The sequence below is a fragment of the Pleurodeles waltl genome, chromosome 7 (assembly GCF_031143425.1).
Source record: "Pleurodeles waltl isolate 20211129_DDA chromosome 7, aPleWal1.hap1.20221129, whole genome shotgun sequence".
NCBI classification, from domain to species: domain Eukaryota; kingdom Metazoa; phylum Chordata; class Amphibia; order Caudata; family Salamandridae; genus Pleurodeles; species Pleurodeles waltl.
Window position 1 is genome coordinate 179,415,472 of NC_090446.1, and position 20,712 is coordinate 179,436,183.

General features: G+C 44.9%; 1 protein-coding gene across 2 annotated transcripts in view; it reads right to left on the minus strand.

Annotated features, from left to right (window-relative positions):
- Positions 1–17,180: 17,180 nt before the first annotated feature.
- PLTP (phospholipid transfer protein) overlaps positions 17,181–20,712 on the minus strand; it is a 160,746-nt gene continuing 157,214 nt past the window's right edge. For both annotated transcript variants that reach the window (XM_069243516.1, XM_069243517.1), the window contains exon 16: positions 17,181–18,522. In XM_069243516.1, the coding sequence (XP_069099617.1) occupies positions 18,409–18,522 (114 nt within the window). In that variant the 3' untranslated portion in view covers positions 17,181–18,408. The remainder of the gene's footprint in view (positions 18,523–20,712) is intronic.

The window sequence follows — 20,712 nt, forward strand, 5'->3', positions numbered from 1 at the left end:
TCACCAAGATGGCAGACTTTCAAATTTTGTGTCCCCATCAGGTCGCTCACCTTAAGAGAGGAACCGGTCTGAAGGTGGACACGCCTCTCTGACTACCAATTTTCCCTCCTGTCCAGGCAAAAATGGGCCTTGGTCATGGGGTTCACCATCTCCTCTCCTCGGTGGAAAGACAGATTTGCATACCAAAGGTGATGGGCTCTTTGATGCCTCCTGCCTTGTAATTGTAGGTCACAAGCCTTCCTGTTGGAAGGGGTGTGTGTCACCCATGGCTTAGCAGGCTTTGTTCCTGACCACCCAAGAGCAGAGGCTCTTACCATTAGGGCATTAGGGGCAGAAAATTGTCTGTGGTAGCAGACTGGCTGGGGAACTCGTATTGACCAGTGTCCAGCACATGTTTAAAATTGCTTCTCTGATCACTTACTATGTCAAGGAATCGACAAAGACATGGCAGGGGCATATCTGCTCTTGCAGATTTGTCCACACACGTAATATAATGCCCCTGCCTTAGGGCTGGATAGCAGGCATTGTGAGTGGGCATAGCACACAGGCTGTGTGCCATGTTGTGTTTTCACTTTCAGCTGCTCCAAGCCACGCAGCTGCAATGGCAGTCTGAATGAGTTAGGTGAGGGGTCCCTGATGATGGCATAATACATGCTGCATCCCATGGGGACCCTCTTTGATTCCCATGCCCTAGGTACTTAGGGTACCATTTACTGGGAAACTGCAGGGTTGCCAAAGGTATTGCCAATTTGGGGACCAATTGTGCAGCTTTGGGGAAAGAACACCGGCACTGGGGACCTGGTTAGCACGAACCCAGTGCACTTCAGTCAAAGTTGCATGAAATACCAGGCAAAAAAGTGGAACTGCAACATAAATCCTACAGGTAATGACTCTGTTACTTACTGGTAATCTTCATTACTCCAAGTCCAGGTCTTCCTGTCACAGTTCTGAGCCCCCCCCCTTACCCTTGCTAAGTGTGATTGATTTAGGTTGCAGTCTACCAGACATAGCAGCTGCCTGGTTTGCTAAAAACATCTTGGGGATTTTCAGAAAGATGACCTAGGAATGCATTCCGCTTGTTGATTACCATTAGCTTGGTGGTTTGTAACTCACTCTTTCTGGCGTCCACAAACTTGGTTTCTATTAACGGGCCTTTAAATCTAGTTCTTATCTCGTCACATTTGCTGTGTATTGAAAGACCGAGGATCAACGTCAGGCGCTGTCCTCTGTGTGCTTGTTTACTTTTCTTTCTCTAACTTTCAATTGAGAGGATTTATGTGACAATCTCGCTGGATACCGTGGGGTAGGAAAAAGTTTGTTTTCCAGCACATGACAACAGTTAACTAAATGAACCGTGTAAGTATTTCGGTATATACCAGGAATATGAACGCATAAATGAAGCACATTTTTTGTTAATTCTGAAGTGTGTTTGAAACAAATACTTTAATATGATCAAAACAAATTATTAAATTAGGTGATGCAATTTCCACCCGTTTTTGTCCGTGCTGTCTATAGTTGTATTAGTAAAACTGTGTGTCTTTGCAAATGTAATGGTCATGTAAATTGAGAATGTGTTTTCTGTAACGGCAGTATGCTACCATACCATGAATATTTCACTTTGTTCCTCTCCACTCTACTCTGCATCAGTCTAGACCTCTCCACTCTGCTGCACCACTCTGCTGCACTGCACTTTGCACCACTCCACTGCACTGCACTTTGCACCACTCCACTTTACACCACTGTACTCTACGGCACTTCAGGCTACACCTCTCTTCTCCGCCCTGTACCACTCAGTGCATGTTTCACCACTTTACTCCTCACCTCTGCACTCTTCTCCACTGCTCTCTAAACCACTCCCGTTTAGGCCACATCAATCTGCTCTGCACAACTCTACTCTATGCTACTGTACTTTAAGCCACTCTGCAACACTGTACTCTACACCAATGCACTCTATGCCAATACACTCTACGCCAATGCACCTTACTCTGTAACACTCAACTCTATGCCACTTTAATCGACTCTGCGTTGCACTCTATGCCACTGCACTCTGCACCACTTTCCCCTATGCTGTTACACTCTATGCCACTCTACGCAACTGCAATCTACCCTGCACCACTCCATTCTGGATTTACACCAAAATCCTGCCTTTACCTGAGGATGGCGTAAGGAGGAAAGATATTTTTATTTCTCCTCGTTTGGTTTCCTCTTTGCAAGTGTGCTGCATTCTGCAGCCCACATAATACAGGAAATAGCCTTAAGGCATAGTTTTTGTGCAGGAATGGAGCCATACCTGCACAAAGACTTTGCAGGCCACAATCCAAACACACTTGTACTATGGGTCAAGGCCATCACATTGAGAGCCCAGAACTGTGCCCTTCCTTGGTAGGTAAAACACAGTCCTGCTCTCTCCAGTTCACACAACGCACTAATTTATTTCTGCCCTACATTGCACAGGCTCTTAGTAAAATCTGAGCCTAAATTTGGACACAATTTTCCTTTACGTTGCTCCAAACAGTGCACACTGACTGGAGAGGGTGTAAAGGAGAATGCCTTCATGACAGAACTTCAAAGCCATGGAGGTGGGCGGGTGGTAGGAAAGAAGCAAGCACCTTTGCAAAGGGAGATTGTTTTAAGTACACACTCATTAAAGTTAGGAAGGTGTTAGCTCAAGCGCATGAAAGTATTAACAAGCCTTAGAAATGCTAGTAGGTTTCCCCTATGAGAGCTACGGCTTTGGGAATGGTTTTTAGCCACACTGTATAGCAACATGGCTGGCTAAAGCATTAATCAGGATGGGGATGGGGGAGGCACATGGGCAAGGAAAGTGTAACATGAGCAAGCATAGTGGAGGGTGGTTCAGACACTAGGGAGAGAGCTGAAAAACACATGCACTGTTGTAAAGTGCTCAAACAAAAAGTAAAAAAGTAGCACCTAAAAACAGAGCATTTGAAGGGCACAAGCAATGGTATACACTCCAGACGTATGATAAGCACAAGAAGAGGAAGTGAAGGCCACATTTGCTGACAAATTACATGGAAATGTGAGTGACAGTGAAGATAACCAATAATGGGGAATGTGCAGGCCCTTAGCCCACTGTAACAAAGCAACAGACTATGCATTGCTCTATTTGGCATAGGAATACATGTCACCACAGTTAGATATTAAAAACAAGCATTGGCAAAGCCGATAGGCCTTGCATATACAAGAGATATTGGCAGTGTGTTTTAGCCATGTTATACATCAGTGTGGCTGCTTTTCAGCATGGCTAAAAGTTAGTGGGGAGGAGTGTATTGGGATTGGGTAGATTGAAGTAGGGTGGTGGTAAGGTAAGTTGGAGTGGAGTGGAGTGGAGTAGAGTGGAAATGATTGTGGTATATTGGAGTGGAGTGGAGTGGGGTAGGTTGGGATAGACTGGAGTGGGGTACCTGGTGTGGGGGTAGATTGACGTAGAGTGGGGTGGATTGGGGTACAGTGGAATGGAGTGGGGTGCACTGTGGTGAAGTGGGGTAGATTGAGGAGGAGTAGGGTAGATTGGAGCGGAGTGTAATAGATCTGGGTGGATTGGAGTTGGGTTGATTGGAGTGGGGTAGATTGGGGTGGAATGAAGTGGGGTAGATTGTGGTAGACTGCGATGAGGTAGATGTGGTAGATTGGAGTGAGGTAGCTTGGGGTAAAGTGGAGTGGGGTGGATTGGGGTGGAGTGGGGGTAGATTGGAATGGAGTTGAGTGGGGTAGATCGGGGTATTGAAGTAGAGTGGGGTAAATTGGGTGGATTGGAGTGGAGTGGGTAGATTGTGGTAGAGTGCAGTAGTGTGGAGTGGGGTGAATTGATGTGGAATAGAATGAGTTGGATTGGGGTGGAGTGGGTTACATTGGAGTGGAATGAGGCACATTGGGGTAGAGTAGAGAGAGGCAGATTGGGGTTGAGTGGTGTAGGTTGGGGTCAAGTGGGGTAAATTGGATTGGAGTGGAGGGGTGTAGATTGGAGTTGAGGGAAGTGGAGCTGTGGTCATTAGGCTATATCTCTTGCATCTGAGTACCTGAAAGTGCATTCAGTGGAATGCATAGGAGAATGAGGACTTAAGCACAAGCTTTAAGGAGAATTGGAGTAGTTGAAGAGATGAATTAACTGCAGGGCTGCCTGAAATTGAGGCACTTTAAAATGCCACATTGTTTGTGTTTAAAAAGGCACAAATGGGTCCAAAATATTTATGTTGCTTAGTGGCAGATCGACCTGAAGCGTGTGTCTAGAACTGTTGTCTGGCTAGGCTATTGGAGTCTGGTTTTAGACTAGTTTATGCATTAAACAGACACATACTTTTTATGCTTAGAGAAGAGGCACAGCCCACCAACACATGGACTGCTTTAATAATCTGTCATTTGTTTTGTGCTGCAAAAAGAAGCTCCCAATTCTAAAACAAATTATGGCAACAACAAACAAACCTGTAGGACGCAAGTTAAAACCAACCCAGAGGTATAGCATGGAAGTGGAAATGATGCGACAGAAAAAGAAATGACAGCAAGAGCAGCGGAAGGACTTTAATCCAGTGAAATCAATTAGTACCTGCTCCAGTCTCTGGAGAAATAAAAAGGAAATGCCATGCACCATATATTGGTCAATTAGGAGGCAGCCAAAAACAATGACAAGTCAACAGTTTGTAATTAATGGGCTTTACTGTATAAAATACCTTTGCAGCGACAGCACATGTCCACTGTTAGGGGAGAACTAAACAGTGTAATAAAATTGAAGATCAATTGCTGTCAGTTTCTTTTGATCAAACAACCCTAAATAGTGCATCAAAGGAGTGATTTAGTGGACCTCTAGTGTTTTTGCACAATTATCAAGGAAAAACTCTTTGACATATTACTGTATTGATATTTTGTAGTTCAGAATAATAACTTTCCCAACAATGGATCTAAAAATCTACAAATGTTCGAAGAGGAGGCTGATCACAGAAAATGGGCATGAACATCCAAACAATGGTCCAGTAGTTTATGAAAAGAAAGCTTCTGTCTCCAGATGGCAGTCATTGACCAATTTCTATAAGTGCCTATAATTAATAGGCACCTTGAGAGTCTAGGGCCCACATTTATACTTTTTGACGCAAACAAGCGCCGGCACTGGTTTGCGTCAAAAAATTTACTGCCGGTTAACGCCATTCCTAGGGGCCATGCGGGCGCCTTATTTAAGGATTGACGTTAGCCGGTGCTGCGGGCTGGTGACTCAAGCCAGGCAGCGCCAGCTTAGGGGAAAATGGGGGTCGTGCGTCAAAAAATGGTGCAAGTCAGGTATGAGTTAAAAATCATGGCTCAAACCGGACTTGCGCCATTTTTTGACGCACAGACCTCATTGAAATTACTCCTGTCTTAGCAAAGACAGGAGTCATGCCCCCTTTCCCAATGGCCATGTGCAGGGGACTTCTGTCCCCTGGGCATGGTCATTGGGCACAGTGGCATATAGGGGGGTCCAAATTAGGCCCCCCATGCCACTTTAATAAAATAAAAAAATATACTTTCCTCAACTTACCTGGGATGGTTCCTCCCATCCATGGGTGTCCTCCAGGGGGGGGCGAGGGTGGCAGGGGGTGTCCCTGGGGGCAGGGAAGGGCACCTCTGGATTGCTTCCAAGGTCTGAGACCATGGAAGTGAGCCCACAGGTCCCTTGACGCCTGCCCTCACCCAGGCGTTAAAAAACGGCACACATCAGGCTGTGCACCGTTTTTTAAGGCCCGTCCCCTCCTATGCGTCAAAATGACACAGGAGTATAAGGCGCGCAGGCCTTAAAGTAATTTTTGGGATGGGAATGCCTACCTTGCATGTCATTTATGCAAGGCGGTTTGCTGCATCCAAAAAATGACGCACACTGAGGTTTTTTGACGTCCGCGGGGTCGGGCGTCATAGTTTAAATATGGGGCAACGTTTGCGCCAAATGTGCATCAACATTTTTGATGCACATTCGGCGCAAACAGAGTATAAATATGCCCCTAAGTTTGTCTTCAGTTCTTCAGTATTGGAGTGGTTGTATATATGCCACTGGTGGTGTTATCGTTAGTGCTGTCTGGGAAGTCATTCTATTGGGTGGCACTTGTTATTGTTGGTGAAATAACTCCATTAAAGTCTTTACTCTACGTCCTCAACCTGATATTATTTAACTTTACTCAAAAGTTAAAAAATATTACATGGAATTAGCGTGCACTGGTTTAGTCGGAATCTATGGGGTAGTGTGTTAAAATCAGAATCATTGTTTTATCAACTTTGCAGTATTTGGTGCTACAATAACATGTGGAAACTAGTATATTACACACCTCATGCACAGCAAGTAGCCTGACGCATATGAGTCTTCAGTCATTGATCGAAGAGTAAGGGAGGATTTAAGATTGTATACATTGGGGAATAAAAGGTGTATAATAAACACCAGTGAGTCTCTCAAGATGAAGGAATCTATATATCTCTGTGTGTCTATGTGCGCATGAGCAGGCTCTTTAGTCACTAGAACACAAGTTGCAAGGACAGGAGAGTCTTGTAGGCACGAGTTCAGAGTTTTATACTATACCATATAATTTTGTAATGCATTATAAATACACTATTTTAGCACAGCTGGGTATATTTTGCCATAAAGGAGCTCCCTTATAAAGTTAGCATCAGCATGGTGTGCATACTGGGATGAGATAGTAAGCTTACCACGAACAGTAGTAGCGTACTTCATCCCATGGGATGCACCAGTTTGTCCCTCTCTTCACTAAAACTAAATTAAAGCGAGATCCTTTTCATATGGGCAGGGCAGTAATGACTTCCATAAACTCCTAAATGAAGAGTACTGACCTTACCTGAAGCACTGTACTTGGGTAGACTCCAGAAATTCATAATTACTTTATCTGAGTATATAGGTGATACTCCAGAGCTTTGTAGTTAGACAACGCCAGATGATATCTTGAGTCATGTGCAGCCCACGTTACTGAGTTACTCGTAGACGCCTCTCTTCATAACCTCCAGTCCCGAATCAAGTACAAATACTCTCAGCATATTCTGGTAGCCAAGAACATACCTTTCGGAGGGGCGATATAGCAGAATAGTCGTCTGCACTTCCTCAAGTATGGATCGTTTTTACCTCCTGAAAAAAAGGCTGTCATGACAGGGAGTGGGAGAGGATAGTTCCAACAACCCAGGGCCCATACCTTCCTGCTCCCTTGGCACATAGTACCCCAGGTGTCCAACAGCAGAGGGCCGTGCCCCATCATACACTCAACCACATTCTTTAGTGGTGGTACAAGGGGTGTAGGCATGGATGAGCGCCAATGCAGTGGGGCGGGCAGTTGGTGCTACCTGCTAGACTCTACGGCTCCAATTTAGGGTGTTACTCTTTACTGAAAAATACCCTGCACTAGCTGCACCACTAACGAAGAACACAAGACTTTCAACTAAAGTGAGAGTAATCATACCTTGCATTTACCACAATGGGTGAATTGTGTACTGGTATGGTGGGAGTCAGCCTCCTTCCCCTTTTCGTGATTGGTTCATAGTTGATTTGTTGGACTGATTCGCTCTCTTGGATGCACCTGCATTCTGTGAGTGGTACAGAAACCTGAGAAGACTGTAAGCACCATTTGCCAGCACTCCCAAAGTTAAAGCATTGCTCTCTACTGAAAGAGGAAATATATCCCGAAACACAGGTCTTGAAATAACCAGCACTGGCTGCACCAATAATAGTGAGTACTAAAGAGTTTCAACTAGAGTGAGTGTTATCATGTACTGCATTTACCACAATGCATCTGGGCAAATTGTGTGTACTCTACCAGGCACTGTGGTCCCTGGTCCCTATTTGTGATTAGGTTCTTCTAGAGCCATTGGGCTTACGAGCTCACTGCGATGCACCGGTGCTCTAGGAGTGGTACAGAATCTTGAGAAGACTGTGTGCAAATGTTCCCGAACCCCCCAGGTTAAGGTGTTGCTCTCTACTGATGGAGGGCAAATATCCTGAAACGTGTCAACAGATGTACAGCACTAGAAGCACCAACAATGCTCACTACTGAATAATTACAACTAAAGTCGGTGTTATCACGTACTCCATTTACCACAATGCATCTGGGTGAGTTGTGTGCTGGTATGCCATATGCTAGGTAGTGTCTTCCCTCCCCCTCATGTGACTGGACAGTTGTTGAAATATTGGGCTGATTAGCTCACTTGGATGCACCTGCGCTATGGAAGAAGTAGAGAGACCTGAGAACACTGTGAGCAGCATTTCCAGCTCCTTTAAATTTAATATGTGACTTTCTACTCCAAGACAAGCATAATCAACACGTGTCAAGAAGTACACAGCATTCACTGTACCAACAAACGTGAATACTAAAGACTCTGAACTGAAGTAAGTGTAATAAGCACTGCGTTTACCACAGTGCATGTGGGCAAATTGTGTGCTGGTGTACACGGTATTATGCCACAGCGCGCCCCTGTTGGTATTTCTTTTTTTCGCCTGGAGGCCCAATATATTAGTGTTTTGCAGTGTTTTTACATCACACCAGCATGCCACCTTATGGCCATTGATAAGAACCGTGCACGCAGTGGAGTGCATTAGTAGTGGGTACAGTCGTGGCATTTGCTCAGTGAGTGGGATGGTGTGGTCACTGACTCAATCTAATACCTTCCATCAGTACATTCTATGACCACCACTAAGGTTTTCATGGAGGAGCAGGCTTTAAATGATGTATGGGGAGAGGGGCAAGCACTTGTTGATGAGTTTCAATCAGTTTGTTGCAGCTGAATTCAGGCCCCTGGCTATGCTCCCTGCTGCATCCAAGGGGTCCACTTTTCATTGCATGTTCGAATGTCTCAAGAGCTCGTTCTTCAGTGTTTGCCGCAAGATAGATGGACTGGACACATCTTAAGTTGGGTCTGGGAAACAGACCTCTTACTGGCTGGAATGAAACTTCTTCTGTAGGGATGCGCCTTATTGTTTTCCCTAGGAAGCACCTGTTGGGTGGCTGTACTTGTTGATTGCGTTTTATATCATATGGCCCCTCTTGCTGTATGAGAGAACAGTGCTCCGATTCAGGACAGACCCTCCTTAGATTCAGGAAAGAGCTGGACACATGATTGTTCTCGCCATAGGTGACTTCTGGAGACTGGTGGTCTTTGGTCTATTCAGGCTTCGCAGTAATAATATATTCAAAATCATCTTTTTAAGGAATGCTAGTTTTGGGGCATTTGAATAACTAAGTTTTGTTCTTGAGATAGTGCCAAGTTACTCATTGGGAGTGAACATAGCACTTTGTAAATTACCAGTAATAAATAAGCAAATAAATTGGATAGTCTATGCCCCTTATCAAGAGACGCATTGTGCTGACGGGGTGCAAACTCCACTCACCAGATTAACCTAACTGCGTAGTAACCACCCACCAGTACAATGCCGTTATGAGTAAATGCCTCTGAAATGGGGAATTACTGTGCTGACCCATTTTTATCAGACAAAATTCCATTTATTTTCAACAATTTCAGGGATTAATGCTCACAGGTGCCGCTGGTGCGCACTCCGTTGGTTCCGGAGTGGACGCAACCATTTTTGGTGTATGGTCAGGGTGGAGTTGCAGAGACAAAAGATGTGGATCAAGGTTTCCGGAGCAAGTCCACATTAACGATACAGCAATTCCTTCTCGGCCCTCAGCCAAGGAATTTCATGCATTATTACCTTTTAGCTCTAGAGGCGTTAGTTCAGGTATTTCCTTTTTGCGCTATAATTTAAGGCTTCTTCCAGGTACTGCTGTGGATTCAGGGTCTAATAGGTGTTTAGTATCAGCCAAGCATGGGAGCGTTTCTCTAGGGTTGTCTCGTCGTTTAACCCCTTTGCTGCCAGGCCTTTTCCCCTCAGGTGCCAAGCCTTTTTTTGGCTATTTGGGGCAGTTAGCGCTTAGGCCCTCAAAACCTTTTGTCCGCATAAGTTACCCACGCCAAATTTTCGTCCTTTTTTTTCAACATCCTACGGATTCTCGAGGTACCCAGACTTTGTGGGTTCCCCTGAAGAAGACCAAGAAATTAGCCAAAATACAGTGAAAATTTTGTTTTTTTCAAAAAATGGGAAAAAGGGCTGCAGAAGAAGGCTTGTGTTTTTTTCCCTGAAAATGGCATCAAGAAAGGGTTTGCAGTGCTAAAATAACCAGCTTCCCAGCTTTCAGGAACAGGCTGACTTGAATCAGAAAACCCAATTTTTCAACACAGTTTTGGAATTTTACTGGGACATACACCATTTTTGCTATTTTTTGTGCTTTCAGCCTCCTTCCAGTTAGTGACATTAATAGGTGTGAAATCAATGCTGGATCCCAGAAAGCTAAACATTTCTGAAAAGTAGACAACATTCTGAATTCAGCAAGGGGTAATTTGTGTAGATCCTACAAGGTTTTCCTACAGAAAATACCAGCTAAATTAAAAAAATATTGAAACTGAGGTAAAAAAACTGCAGTTTTTCTCAACGTTTTACTCTTTAACTTTTTCCTGCAATGTCAGATTTTTTAAAGCAATATACCGTTATGTCTGCTGGACTCATCTGGTTGCAGGGATATATAGGGCTTGTAGGTTCATCTAGACCCCTAGGTACCCAGAGCCAATAAATGAGCTGCACATTGCAATGGGTTTTCATTCTATACCGGATATACAGCAATTCATTTTCTGAAATATAAAGAGTGAAAAATAGTTATCAAGAAAACCTTTGTATTTCCAAAATGGGCACAAGATCAGGTGTCGAGAAGCAGTGGTTATTTGCACATCTCTGAATTCCGGGGTGCCCATACTAGCATGTGAATTACAGGGCATTTCTCTACTAGGTATCTTTTTTACACACTGTCTTACATTTGGAAGGAAAAAATTTAGAGAAAGACAAGGGGCAATAACACTTGTTTTGCTATTCTGTGTTCCCCCAAGTATCCCGATAAAAATGGTACCTCACTTGCGTCGGTAGGCCTAATGCCCGCGACAAGAAACACAACATGGACACATCACATTTTTACATTGAAATTTGACGTGTTTTTTGCCCTCCAGCTCGGGCGGCACCTAGGGAAACCTACCAAATCTGCGCATTTTTGGAAACTAGACACCTAATTCAAGATGGAGGTGACTTGTGGGGTTCTCATCAGGTTCTGTAACCCAGATCCTTTGCAAACCTCACAATTTGGCCAAAAAAACACTTTTTCCTCACATTTCGGTGACAGAAAGTTCTGGAATCTGAGAGGGGCCACAAATTTCCTTCCACCCAGCATTATCTCAAGTCTTCTGATAAAAATGGTACCTCACTTGTGTGGGTATGCCTAGTGCCCGTAAAAGGAAATGCCCCAAAACACTATCTGGACACATCAAAACTATCGAATAAAATGCAGGGGTGTCACTTGCGTTTTTGGTCCTGGGCTCAGCAGGCATGTAGGGAAGCCTACCAAACACAGAAATTTTTGAAAACTAGACACCCGATGGAGTCCAGGGAGGTGTGACTTGCATGGAACCCCCAATGTTTTCTTACCCAGAATCCTCAGCAAAACTAAAATTTAGCTAAAAAGGCATATTTTCCCCACATTTCTATGTGGGATCCCTGCACCGGGACAAATTTCCTACCACCCAACGCCCCCCCTCGGTCTCCCGGTAAAAATGCTACCTCACTTGTGTAGGTGGGCCAAGTGCCTGTGACAGGGAAGAGTCAAAAACATGTCGAAATTGAGGGGAACCAAAGCGGGTCCAAAAGGGCAGTTTGAAAAAAAAAAATGTTAGGCTGACAAAGTGCAGCATAATTGTTATCGGTATAGATGAGACAATGCTGGGTGGTAGGAATTTTGTGGATTCCTGCAAATTCCGAAAGGTTCCATCACAAAAATGTGGGAAAAATGTGTGATTTCCAGCAAAGTAAGAGGTTTGCAGGGTATTGTGGGTAAAAAATGGTGTGATGTGAAGCACACCACCCTGAAATCACCCAGATGTTTAGGGGCATATTTATACTCCGTTTGCGCCGAATGTGCGTCGTTTTTTTCGACGCAAATTCGGCGCAAAACTAACGGCATATTTATACTTTGGCGTTAGACGCGTCTAGCGCCAAAGTATGGGCAAATAGCGTCGTATTTATACTCCCGGGCAAAAATCACGCCCGGGAGTGGTCGGGTGAAAAAACCCCGCATTTGTGCCACTTTTTAACGCCCGGGTCAGGGTAGGCATTAAGGGGCCTGTGGGCTAAAAATGAGCCCACAGGTGCCCTCCCCTGCCCCCAGGTACCCCCCCTGCCACCCTTGCCCACCCCAGGAGGACACCCAAGGATGGAGGGACCCATCCCAGGGACATTCAGGTAAGTTCAGGTAAGTATAAAAAAAAAATTAATTTTTTTTTTGGGTGGCATAGGGGGGCCTTATTTGTGCCCCCCTACATGCCACTATGCCCAATGACCATGCCCAGGGGACATAAGTCCCCTGGGCATGGCCGTTGGGCAAGGGGGCATGACTCCTGTCTTTACTAAGACAGGAGTCATGTAAATGGCGTCTGGGCGTCGTTAAAAATGTCGCAAATCGGGTGGAGGCGATTTTTTGCGTCAACCTGACTTGCACCATTTTTAAGACGCCCTAGCGCCACTTTTCCCAACGCTGGCGCAGCCTGGTGTACGTGGTTTTTTTCCACGCACACCAGGCAGCGCCGGTCTGCTTGCGCCGGCTAACGCCATTCAATAAATACGGCGCCCGCATGGCGCTTCAGAATGACGTTAGCCGGCGCAAAATTTTTTGACGCTAAACTGCGTTAGCGCAGTTTAGCGTCAAAAAGTATAAATACGGGCCTTAGTTTTTAGATGTGTCTAGGTCTTGTGGATGTTTCTACATGGCAGCGTCCCAAAGTCTAAAAAGTGCAGCCCTCACCATTCCAAGTGGGACGATTTTGAGAGTTAGCCAAGCTCTCATGGCCCAAAGTTAAAACCAAAACCCAAACCCAAAATAATCAAATGTCCTCTTGCTTGCCATGGGATAATATGTTTTAGTGAGCTGAAAGACTGTTACCCCTTTCAGGCCCATACTGGTTGGTAGCCACCACCCCACTATTTTTTTATCTTTATTCCCTGGCATCTAGTATGCTTTCTGCCCCCCAGGGGAGTGGATCTGGGGTAATTGCCCCATCTGCCCGCCGGTGGGCAGAACAACTTTGTCCCCATTTATTTGGGGTAGGTGTATGGCCATACCCCCACCCTCTTATTTTGGAAATAAAATCTTCCCTTAGAGGCAGATGGGCCTTCCAAAAATAGGCCGACTTGCCCTAGGGGGGACAGATATGGCCAACAGTAATGTGCCCCCATGGGGAGTGACCCTTGCCCATGCTAATAAAAATAGGCGGATCTGCCCCCAAGGGGGGCATAAATGGCCTAAGAGTAATTTTTCACCCGGGGAGCGACCATTGCCTAAGGGGTCGTTCCCCACTTATATATATATAAAAAAACAAATATCCGTGGTGTCTAGGGCTTTCTGCCCCCCCTCTGGGGCAGATCGGACTAGTTATGATAGGCCGTTCTGCCCCACAGGGAGGCAGAAAAGGTCGAAAAATATTTTGCTCCCCTCATTCAATAATGTAAAAAAAAAAAAAATGCCTGGTGTCTAGTGGTTTCTGCCCCCCTTGGGAGCAGATTGGCCTAATAAAAATGGGCTGATCTGCCCCCAAGGGTGGCAGAAATGGCCTAAGAGTAATTCTTCCCCTGGGGAGCGATCCTTGCCTAAGGGGTCGCTCCCCACATATACAAAAATTAAAATAAACAAAAAAAAAATAGCCCTGGTGTCTAGGGGTTTCTTCCCCCCTGTGGGCAGATCGGCCTAGTTATAATAGGCTGATATGCTCCTGGGGGTGGGGGGGGGGCAGAAAAGGCCTAAAAATATTTTGCCTCCCCGGGGAGCGACCCTTGACCAAGGGGCCGCTCCCCTCATTCGATAATGTAAACAAAAAAAAATCCCTGGTGTCTAGTTGTTTCTGCCCCTGTTTGGGGCAGATGGGCCTATTAAAAATAGGCTGATCTGCTCCCAAGGGGGCCAGAAATGGCTTAAGAGTAATTTTGCCACCCTGGGAGCGACCCTTGCCTAATGGGTCGCTCCCCACATATAAAAAAAGAAAAAAAAAAAAAAAAAAAAAAAAAAAAAATGATCCCTGGTGTCTAGCGATTTCTGCCTCCACACCTCCCGGGGGCAGATCAGCCTAATTAAGATAGGCCGATCTGCTCCCAGGGCGGGGCAGAAATTGCCTAATTATACTTTGCCCCCCTGGAGATTGGCCCTTGCCCAAGGGGCCGCTCCCCTTATCAGTAAATATGAGGAAAAAAAAACTCCCTGGCGTCTAGTGGGGATTTCTGCTGCCCGATCGCACCGCGCCAGAAATGCTGAAAAAGACTTCAAAGGAAAGGAAAGGTCTTTCATTTCCTTTGATGCTTTTCTCGGCTCCTCCACGTGATCGGAGGAGAAATGCAAAAGTATTTCTCCTCCGATCGGCGCTGGAAGCTGAGGGGCAGGCCTCTGATGAGGTCAGCATGCGATCATGTGCTGACGTGATCAGACGCCACGGGGGGTCAGGGGTGGAAGGGGAAGCAATTCACCTTCCAGCCCTGCGCAGGGGGGGGTGCGAGGCCCCTGGGTGGTGCTGCCCAGGACGTTACTTTTGTGTCCAGGGGTTAATAAAGAAGTTATTTTTGTAACATTTTTGACTATTGTTTTACAGATGTTGTGATTTACATTCGGACAAACTGGTCAATTGTGGCATAGAGATAGTCCTGAGCTGGTGAATGTAACTTCTTTCTAATCTCCTCTTATATGATGGTTTATGGTATTGCCCTCAGCGTTTTTCAGTTAATGGCAGAAGGTGGCAAATGCTGCGCGCCTGGCATAGGTCTGCCTGGTTGAACCAAACTCCAGCCTGATCTGAGCTGGCATAATACATCGGGGGAGCTTCAAGATGTGCCTGTATGTTCATGTTATTGTGGCATCCAGAACCGTGGAGTCCCTTGAGCAAAGGGCCACGCTGCCATAGATATGGGTCGAGAACACTTTTGCTCTAGCTATTTATAGCATGGAACTGAACAAGTACTTATTCATTTTCTCCATGTGGGAAACTGGAGGTGAAGTTTGGGTATTTTGCATTTTCTGCTGTGGTGACAGAACCCCCACTTTTCGAAGAATGGTAGGAGGAATTGGGAGTACAGTTCCCTTGTGTGGACTTGGTGCTGCATCCTGCTGAGCAGATCTGCAAAGTTGTTCTCTGTTCCCAGAAGGTATTCTGCTAACAGGTAAATGTTGTGATGTAGAGCCAAATTCCAGATGGTCTGAGACAGGTGTGAGATTTGTGGAGACAGTGTCCCTCCTTCTTTTTGTAGGTAATAAATGTCTGTCATATTGTCTGTCCAGACTAGGACAACCTTTTGAGTGAGGTGAGGTAGGAATGCTTTCAATGCCAGGTGAACAGATTGAAGCTCTAGGAAGTGGGTGTGGTAAAATGGGTATTTGCCCCCCCAGAGGCCCTAAACTGTGAGCTCCTGTAGATGAGTAGCCCATCCCATCTGTGATGCATTTGTTGTGAGAGTGATGTGGGAACTGGGTCAAGAAAAGGCTGCCCCTTCAGTAGGTTGGTAGTAATCCACCATTGTAGAGAGCGTTGAGTGTGGTGGTCTATCAACACAAGATCTTCCAACTGACCCGGTTATTGAGATCACTAATAAGCTAGACAATCCTGTAACTGATGCATGTGTAATCTTGCGTGGGGAACTATGGCAACACAGAAAGCCATCAAGCCTAAAAGACACATGTCCATCCTCACTGGGGCAATATTGCCTGAAAGTTCTGAATTCTCACAGGACTGGAGTAGGCTAATCCTAGTTGTGTGTTTAGGATTGTTCCTAGATATGGTTGACCCTGTAATGGATGCAGGGGAGACTTGGGAATGTTGACAATAAACCCTAAGATGTGGGGATCTATTGTCTTCTGGGTGTGTTACTGGCACTGATGATAAGTGTTGGCTTTGAAAAGCCAGCCTCCAAGTAAGGACATACGTGGGCATTTTGTCTGTGTAGATGAGCTGCAACCACTGCTAAGCATTTGGGGTGCAGTAATTACCCCCAAATGGGAGATATTTGAACTGGTAATGTTTGCCTGCTATGACAAACCTTGAGTATTTGCAATGAGGTTGCACTTGTATGTGGAAATAGATGTCCTTTAGGTCTAATGCTGCCAAAAAGTTGCCCCGTTGAAATAGTTGAATGGAGTCCTGTAAAGTGACCATGTGGAAGTGCTCTGATAGAATGTATATGTTTAAAGGTCTGAGATAGAAGATTAGCCTTAATGACCTGTACATTTGAGGGAGTAGGAAGTACAGAGAGTATACCCCTGAGCCCTGGTGTTGAAGAGCGACAGGTTATATAGCTCCTTTGAGGAGAAGAGGTTGACTTTGAGCAATGTTTCATGTTCCTGTGTGCGTTTGTGAGCACGAGGTGAAATATTTGGTGATGTGGTATTGAGATCCAGACAATAGCCATGTTGGATAATGGCTAATACCCATTTGTCTGTTGAAATGGAATGTTAGTTTGAAAGGAAATACTGCAGTCTGCCCCGACAGGTGTTATGTGATGGGGATTGGATAGGGTAGTCACTGCTTGGCAGATGGTGTGGCTCCACGGGGGAAGGCACCTTTACCTCTACCCTTGGTGTTACTGCCTCTGAAAAAGCCACTGTAGTAGCTCTTGGCACAGGACCCTCTAATTTAGACCCTTCTGAGTTGTCTCATACGAAATTGCGCATAGATTACCAGATGAGTCCATTGTTTCCAGAAGGGACTTAGACTGATTCTCAATTTTTGGAATCTTGAACTTGTTCCCACTGGTAAGCTGGATGTCAGCATACGGCTTGAGGAGATGAATTCTGGGTGTAGGAAATTCTGTGCAAAAATGTAGGATGGGTTAAAAAAACATTGGTGACAGGAATTCACCGCAAATGTAACGGGGAAAAGTGGCCTTCCCTTAACTGAATTACACAAATGCCCCATCTTTGCCAATAAGGTGAAACTATAAAGAAGATGGTGAAGTTATTAGGATTTATAAGAACACCTTGGCTGCCTCAGACTGCCTTCTTCAGCGAAAGAGGACAGCCAGCAGCAAGCAGTACCCATTCTGACAGTGGAGTTACTTCGGTTCACAAAAGTAAGACAAGAGAAGAAAAGATCTCTTCAGTTTATTATAATAGTATGCAAATGACAAATTATAATAGTATGCAGATGACTCGAATTAAACATATTAGGCAGCCTTGGGCATTCTTCATAGAGCTGTTTTCATGTAACCATCTTCATATCCTTTTCAGACATCGTTATAATAAGACAGAAAATTATTTTTGACTGAATTCCAAATAGTGCACAGAAGCATTAACCGAGACCTACACTCAACATTGAGACCCCTTAACTACATGGAAGGCCATACTGAACATGTGGGACCACAGGGAGGCCAATGCATTATTCAGAGTCCCAAACATTGCCCTACATTCTGCATTGAGACACTGAGACTCTGCATGTAGTACTGAGGTTTAGTGCACTGCGATGGAGCCACGTACACTTTAGGAACTTACAAAAGCTGGACGGAGGCCCTCATGCTTCTACTTGGAGGAACACAAATTGTCCGAATCCGAATGCCCCATTGCATTCATACACTGCATGAACATTCATACACTTCATAGAGGCGGCCTAGAGTCTGCACAGAAGCAAGGATTCCCTATGGAAGGCCAGTCTCTGCACAGTGGACACGTATACTGCATGCTGGCCCTGCACGTAGACAAGCAGACTGCATAAAGGTCTATTCTAAAATATTCAAGATCCCTCAGACTTTTGAAGTCTAGTTTTGTCATGCAGACTGCCTATTGTTTGGGAAGGCTACCATACGGCCTATACCCAGATCTTACTCATGCTAACAAGCCCAACATTTATATACTACAGAGCACAACTGGCGGGCTTACTTACAAAGCAATGGTTGCTACTCATTTTCCCTCCACTAAATTAATATTGAATCTGCTTTATGACAAAGCTCATCCATTGGGATTAAGCAGTACACGACCGCCCTCAACGGCCAATGCAGGTGGAGCGATGGTGCCCGGATACAAGCAGAGATCCTTACAACCAGCATGGCAGTGAATATAAAGCCACGCTTGGTGTGATCTCACTCATTCACTCTTTCTTTAGAACAAAAGCTCTCCCTCGTCCCTAGCTGCTCTCTAAATGTTGCGCACTCTTGATCTGAGGATGCCCTGATGAGGAGGTGTGCTGTAATGCAGCTTTCTTCTAAATGTTTTAATAGAAAGATGTTGACAAAGAGAGACATCGGGGATGCGAGGCACCAGCAAATTGAAGGAAGTTCTGGCCACAGAGACCCTAAGGGTGCCAGGACTGGACACCAGATTCTTAGTTAGATGTGGTGTTGACGATAGATGCAGGACTTGGGGCTGGTTGGTATTTTTCAATCACTTCCCGAAGGCCTTTGGAAAAGTGCAGATCCCCACCTATGCATATGAAGCCCTGCAGAAAAGGAAACATTTGTCAACAAATACATATATGGTAGAAAAAAATGCATTCTGCAGATGTAATGCGATTCGACAAAAACGTATAACTTAGGCATATTTTTCAGATGTTGTAGCCTTTTTACTTTTACTTGAAAGTACTTGAAATGTACGTTTATATAACGCATATTCATTAAAACATTAGAAGTTTGACTTCATCAAGACATTAAAAGCAAGAATGGGGAAGCAGCTTTGATACCCACCACCGTCTTTAGTTGTGATCTCAATCAGTATATTCTTTATTCGATTATAGAAAATGATCATAAAAGGACAATTAAAAAAAACTGTTACATAAAAAAATAGAGAACCACAGATACCTATAAAATTTAAAACTAGATGGATTAGCGGTATCGGATGGCTGAATTAAAACATTTTTCAAGATAAATGCATTAAAAATCCATTGTTTTTAACAACTGGTACTAAAAACTGAGGTGTAAAACGTTTATAAGAAGAACAAAAAAAGTATTTTTGGCAATGATTCGTCAGAAGGGCTAATCAATATATCAGTAAGATTCAATTGTCTGAGGTGGGAAAACTGAGCTGACTGCGGATATTACCTAAGTGAAATCTAGTAAGAAGTGCTCTAGCTCAAGGGTTGGTAACAATCTATAAAAAAGGCTCCATCCCCAATGATGTTAGGGTAATAAGATAATTGTGAGTAGATGGCTTTTTCATCGTTTCCCCCTCTTGGAAAATGTCTCTAAAGAAATAAATGTGAATTTAACCCATAGAATTTCAATCTGTGTTATCAATTGGTGCCTTATAAGAGATCTAGCCTGGTAGGTTATATGCTGTTGATTTAATATATTGCAATAATGGAATTTTTTTGGCTTGGTCACAAGCAAGACAATCCTCAATAATTTGTTTTTGTGACACATGTTCATTGGACCAGATGGACAACCATAACAAGATCGGTGCCGGTTTCACCCAATCCTCCACATAGGAAAGCTCTAGTTCCTTATGTAGGTGGACCTGTGGGCTGTTAGATAGTAGTTGTGACCTTAAACCTAATATTATCCGTAAAATGCATAAACAAGCCTTTTCAGCCTACACACCAAGGCCCTGATTTATACTTTTTGCCGCAAACCTGCAGGTTTGCGGCAAAAAGCATAGTGACAGCTAGCGCCTAGACGCCGGCCGGGAGTCATAATTAAGGAATTATGCTAGCCGACGCAAAGGGTGGGCTAGCGTCAAAAAGTTTGACGCTAGCCGGGTAGGGGTGGCTGTATGAGAGATGGGGGTTTGGCACCCAAAAATTACGCTAGGCTGGTTAGAGTAAAATAAAATGACTCTAACCAGATTTGCGTCATTTTATGGCAATAAACGTACGATGCCACATGACTCCTGCCTTGGAAAAGGCAGGAGTCATGCCCACCACCCCAATGGCCAGCAAAGGGGACAAGTGTCCCATGGGCATGGCCATTGCACCGTGTGCCATATATGGGGGCCCATTTCAGGGCTCCCTATGGCACTTAAAAAAAATGTAATTAAATACCTACCTGTACTTACCTGGGATGGGGTCCCCCATCCTCCGCAGTCCCTCTGGTGTGGGTGGGGGTGTCTCTGGTGCCTGGGGAGGGCACCTGTGGGCTTATTTCATTGTGTCCCACCATGGAAATAGGCCCAACGGTCCCCTAACGCCTTCCCTGACCCAGGCATTAAAAAATGGGGCAAAGCAAGCCCATTTTTTGACCCCTCCTCCATCCCGTGCACCAGTTTTGCACAGGAGTATAAATATGGCGTTAAGGTCATAGACTCATTTTTGCACGGGAATGCCTACCTTGCATCTCATTAAGACAAGGTAGGTTTCCACGACCAGAAAATGACTTTAACTCCATAACTTTGGTGCTAGACGGGTCTAGCGCCAAAGTATAAATATGGAGTTAGTTTCGCAACGAATTAGAGTTTTAAAAAATGACGCTAATTCGGTGTAAACAGAGTATAAATATGCCCCCCAAGACCTTGGAACGAGCTCCCCATGCGCCTTGCTCTTTGCCTGGCCTGGTAACAGCAGGAATGACCATCAATCTCACCATTTCTCCATACTGTTGCCAGTACCAAACTGACGACTGCTCTGCCTCACCCACACTAGCAGGCATTTCAGCCCTGCCTCCCTCCTCTACTCAATAGCTACTAAGTCCACAAATCA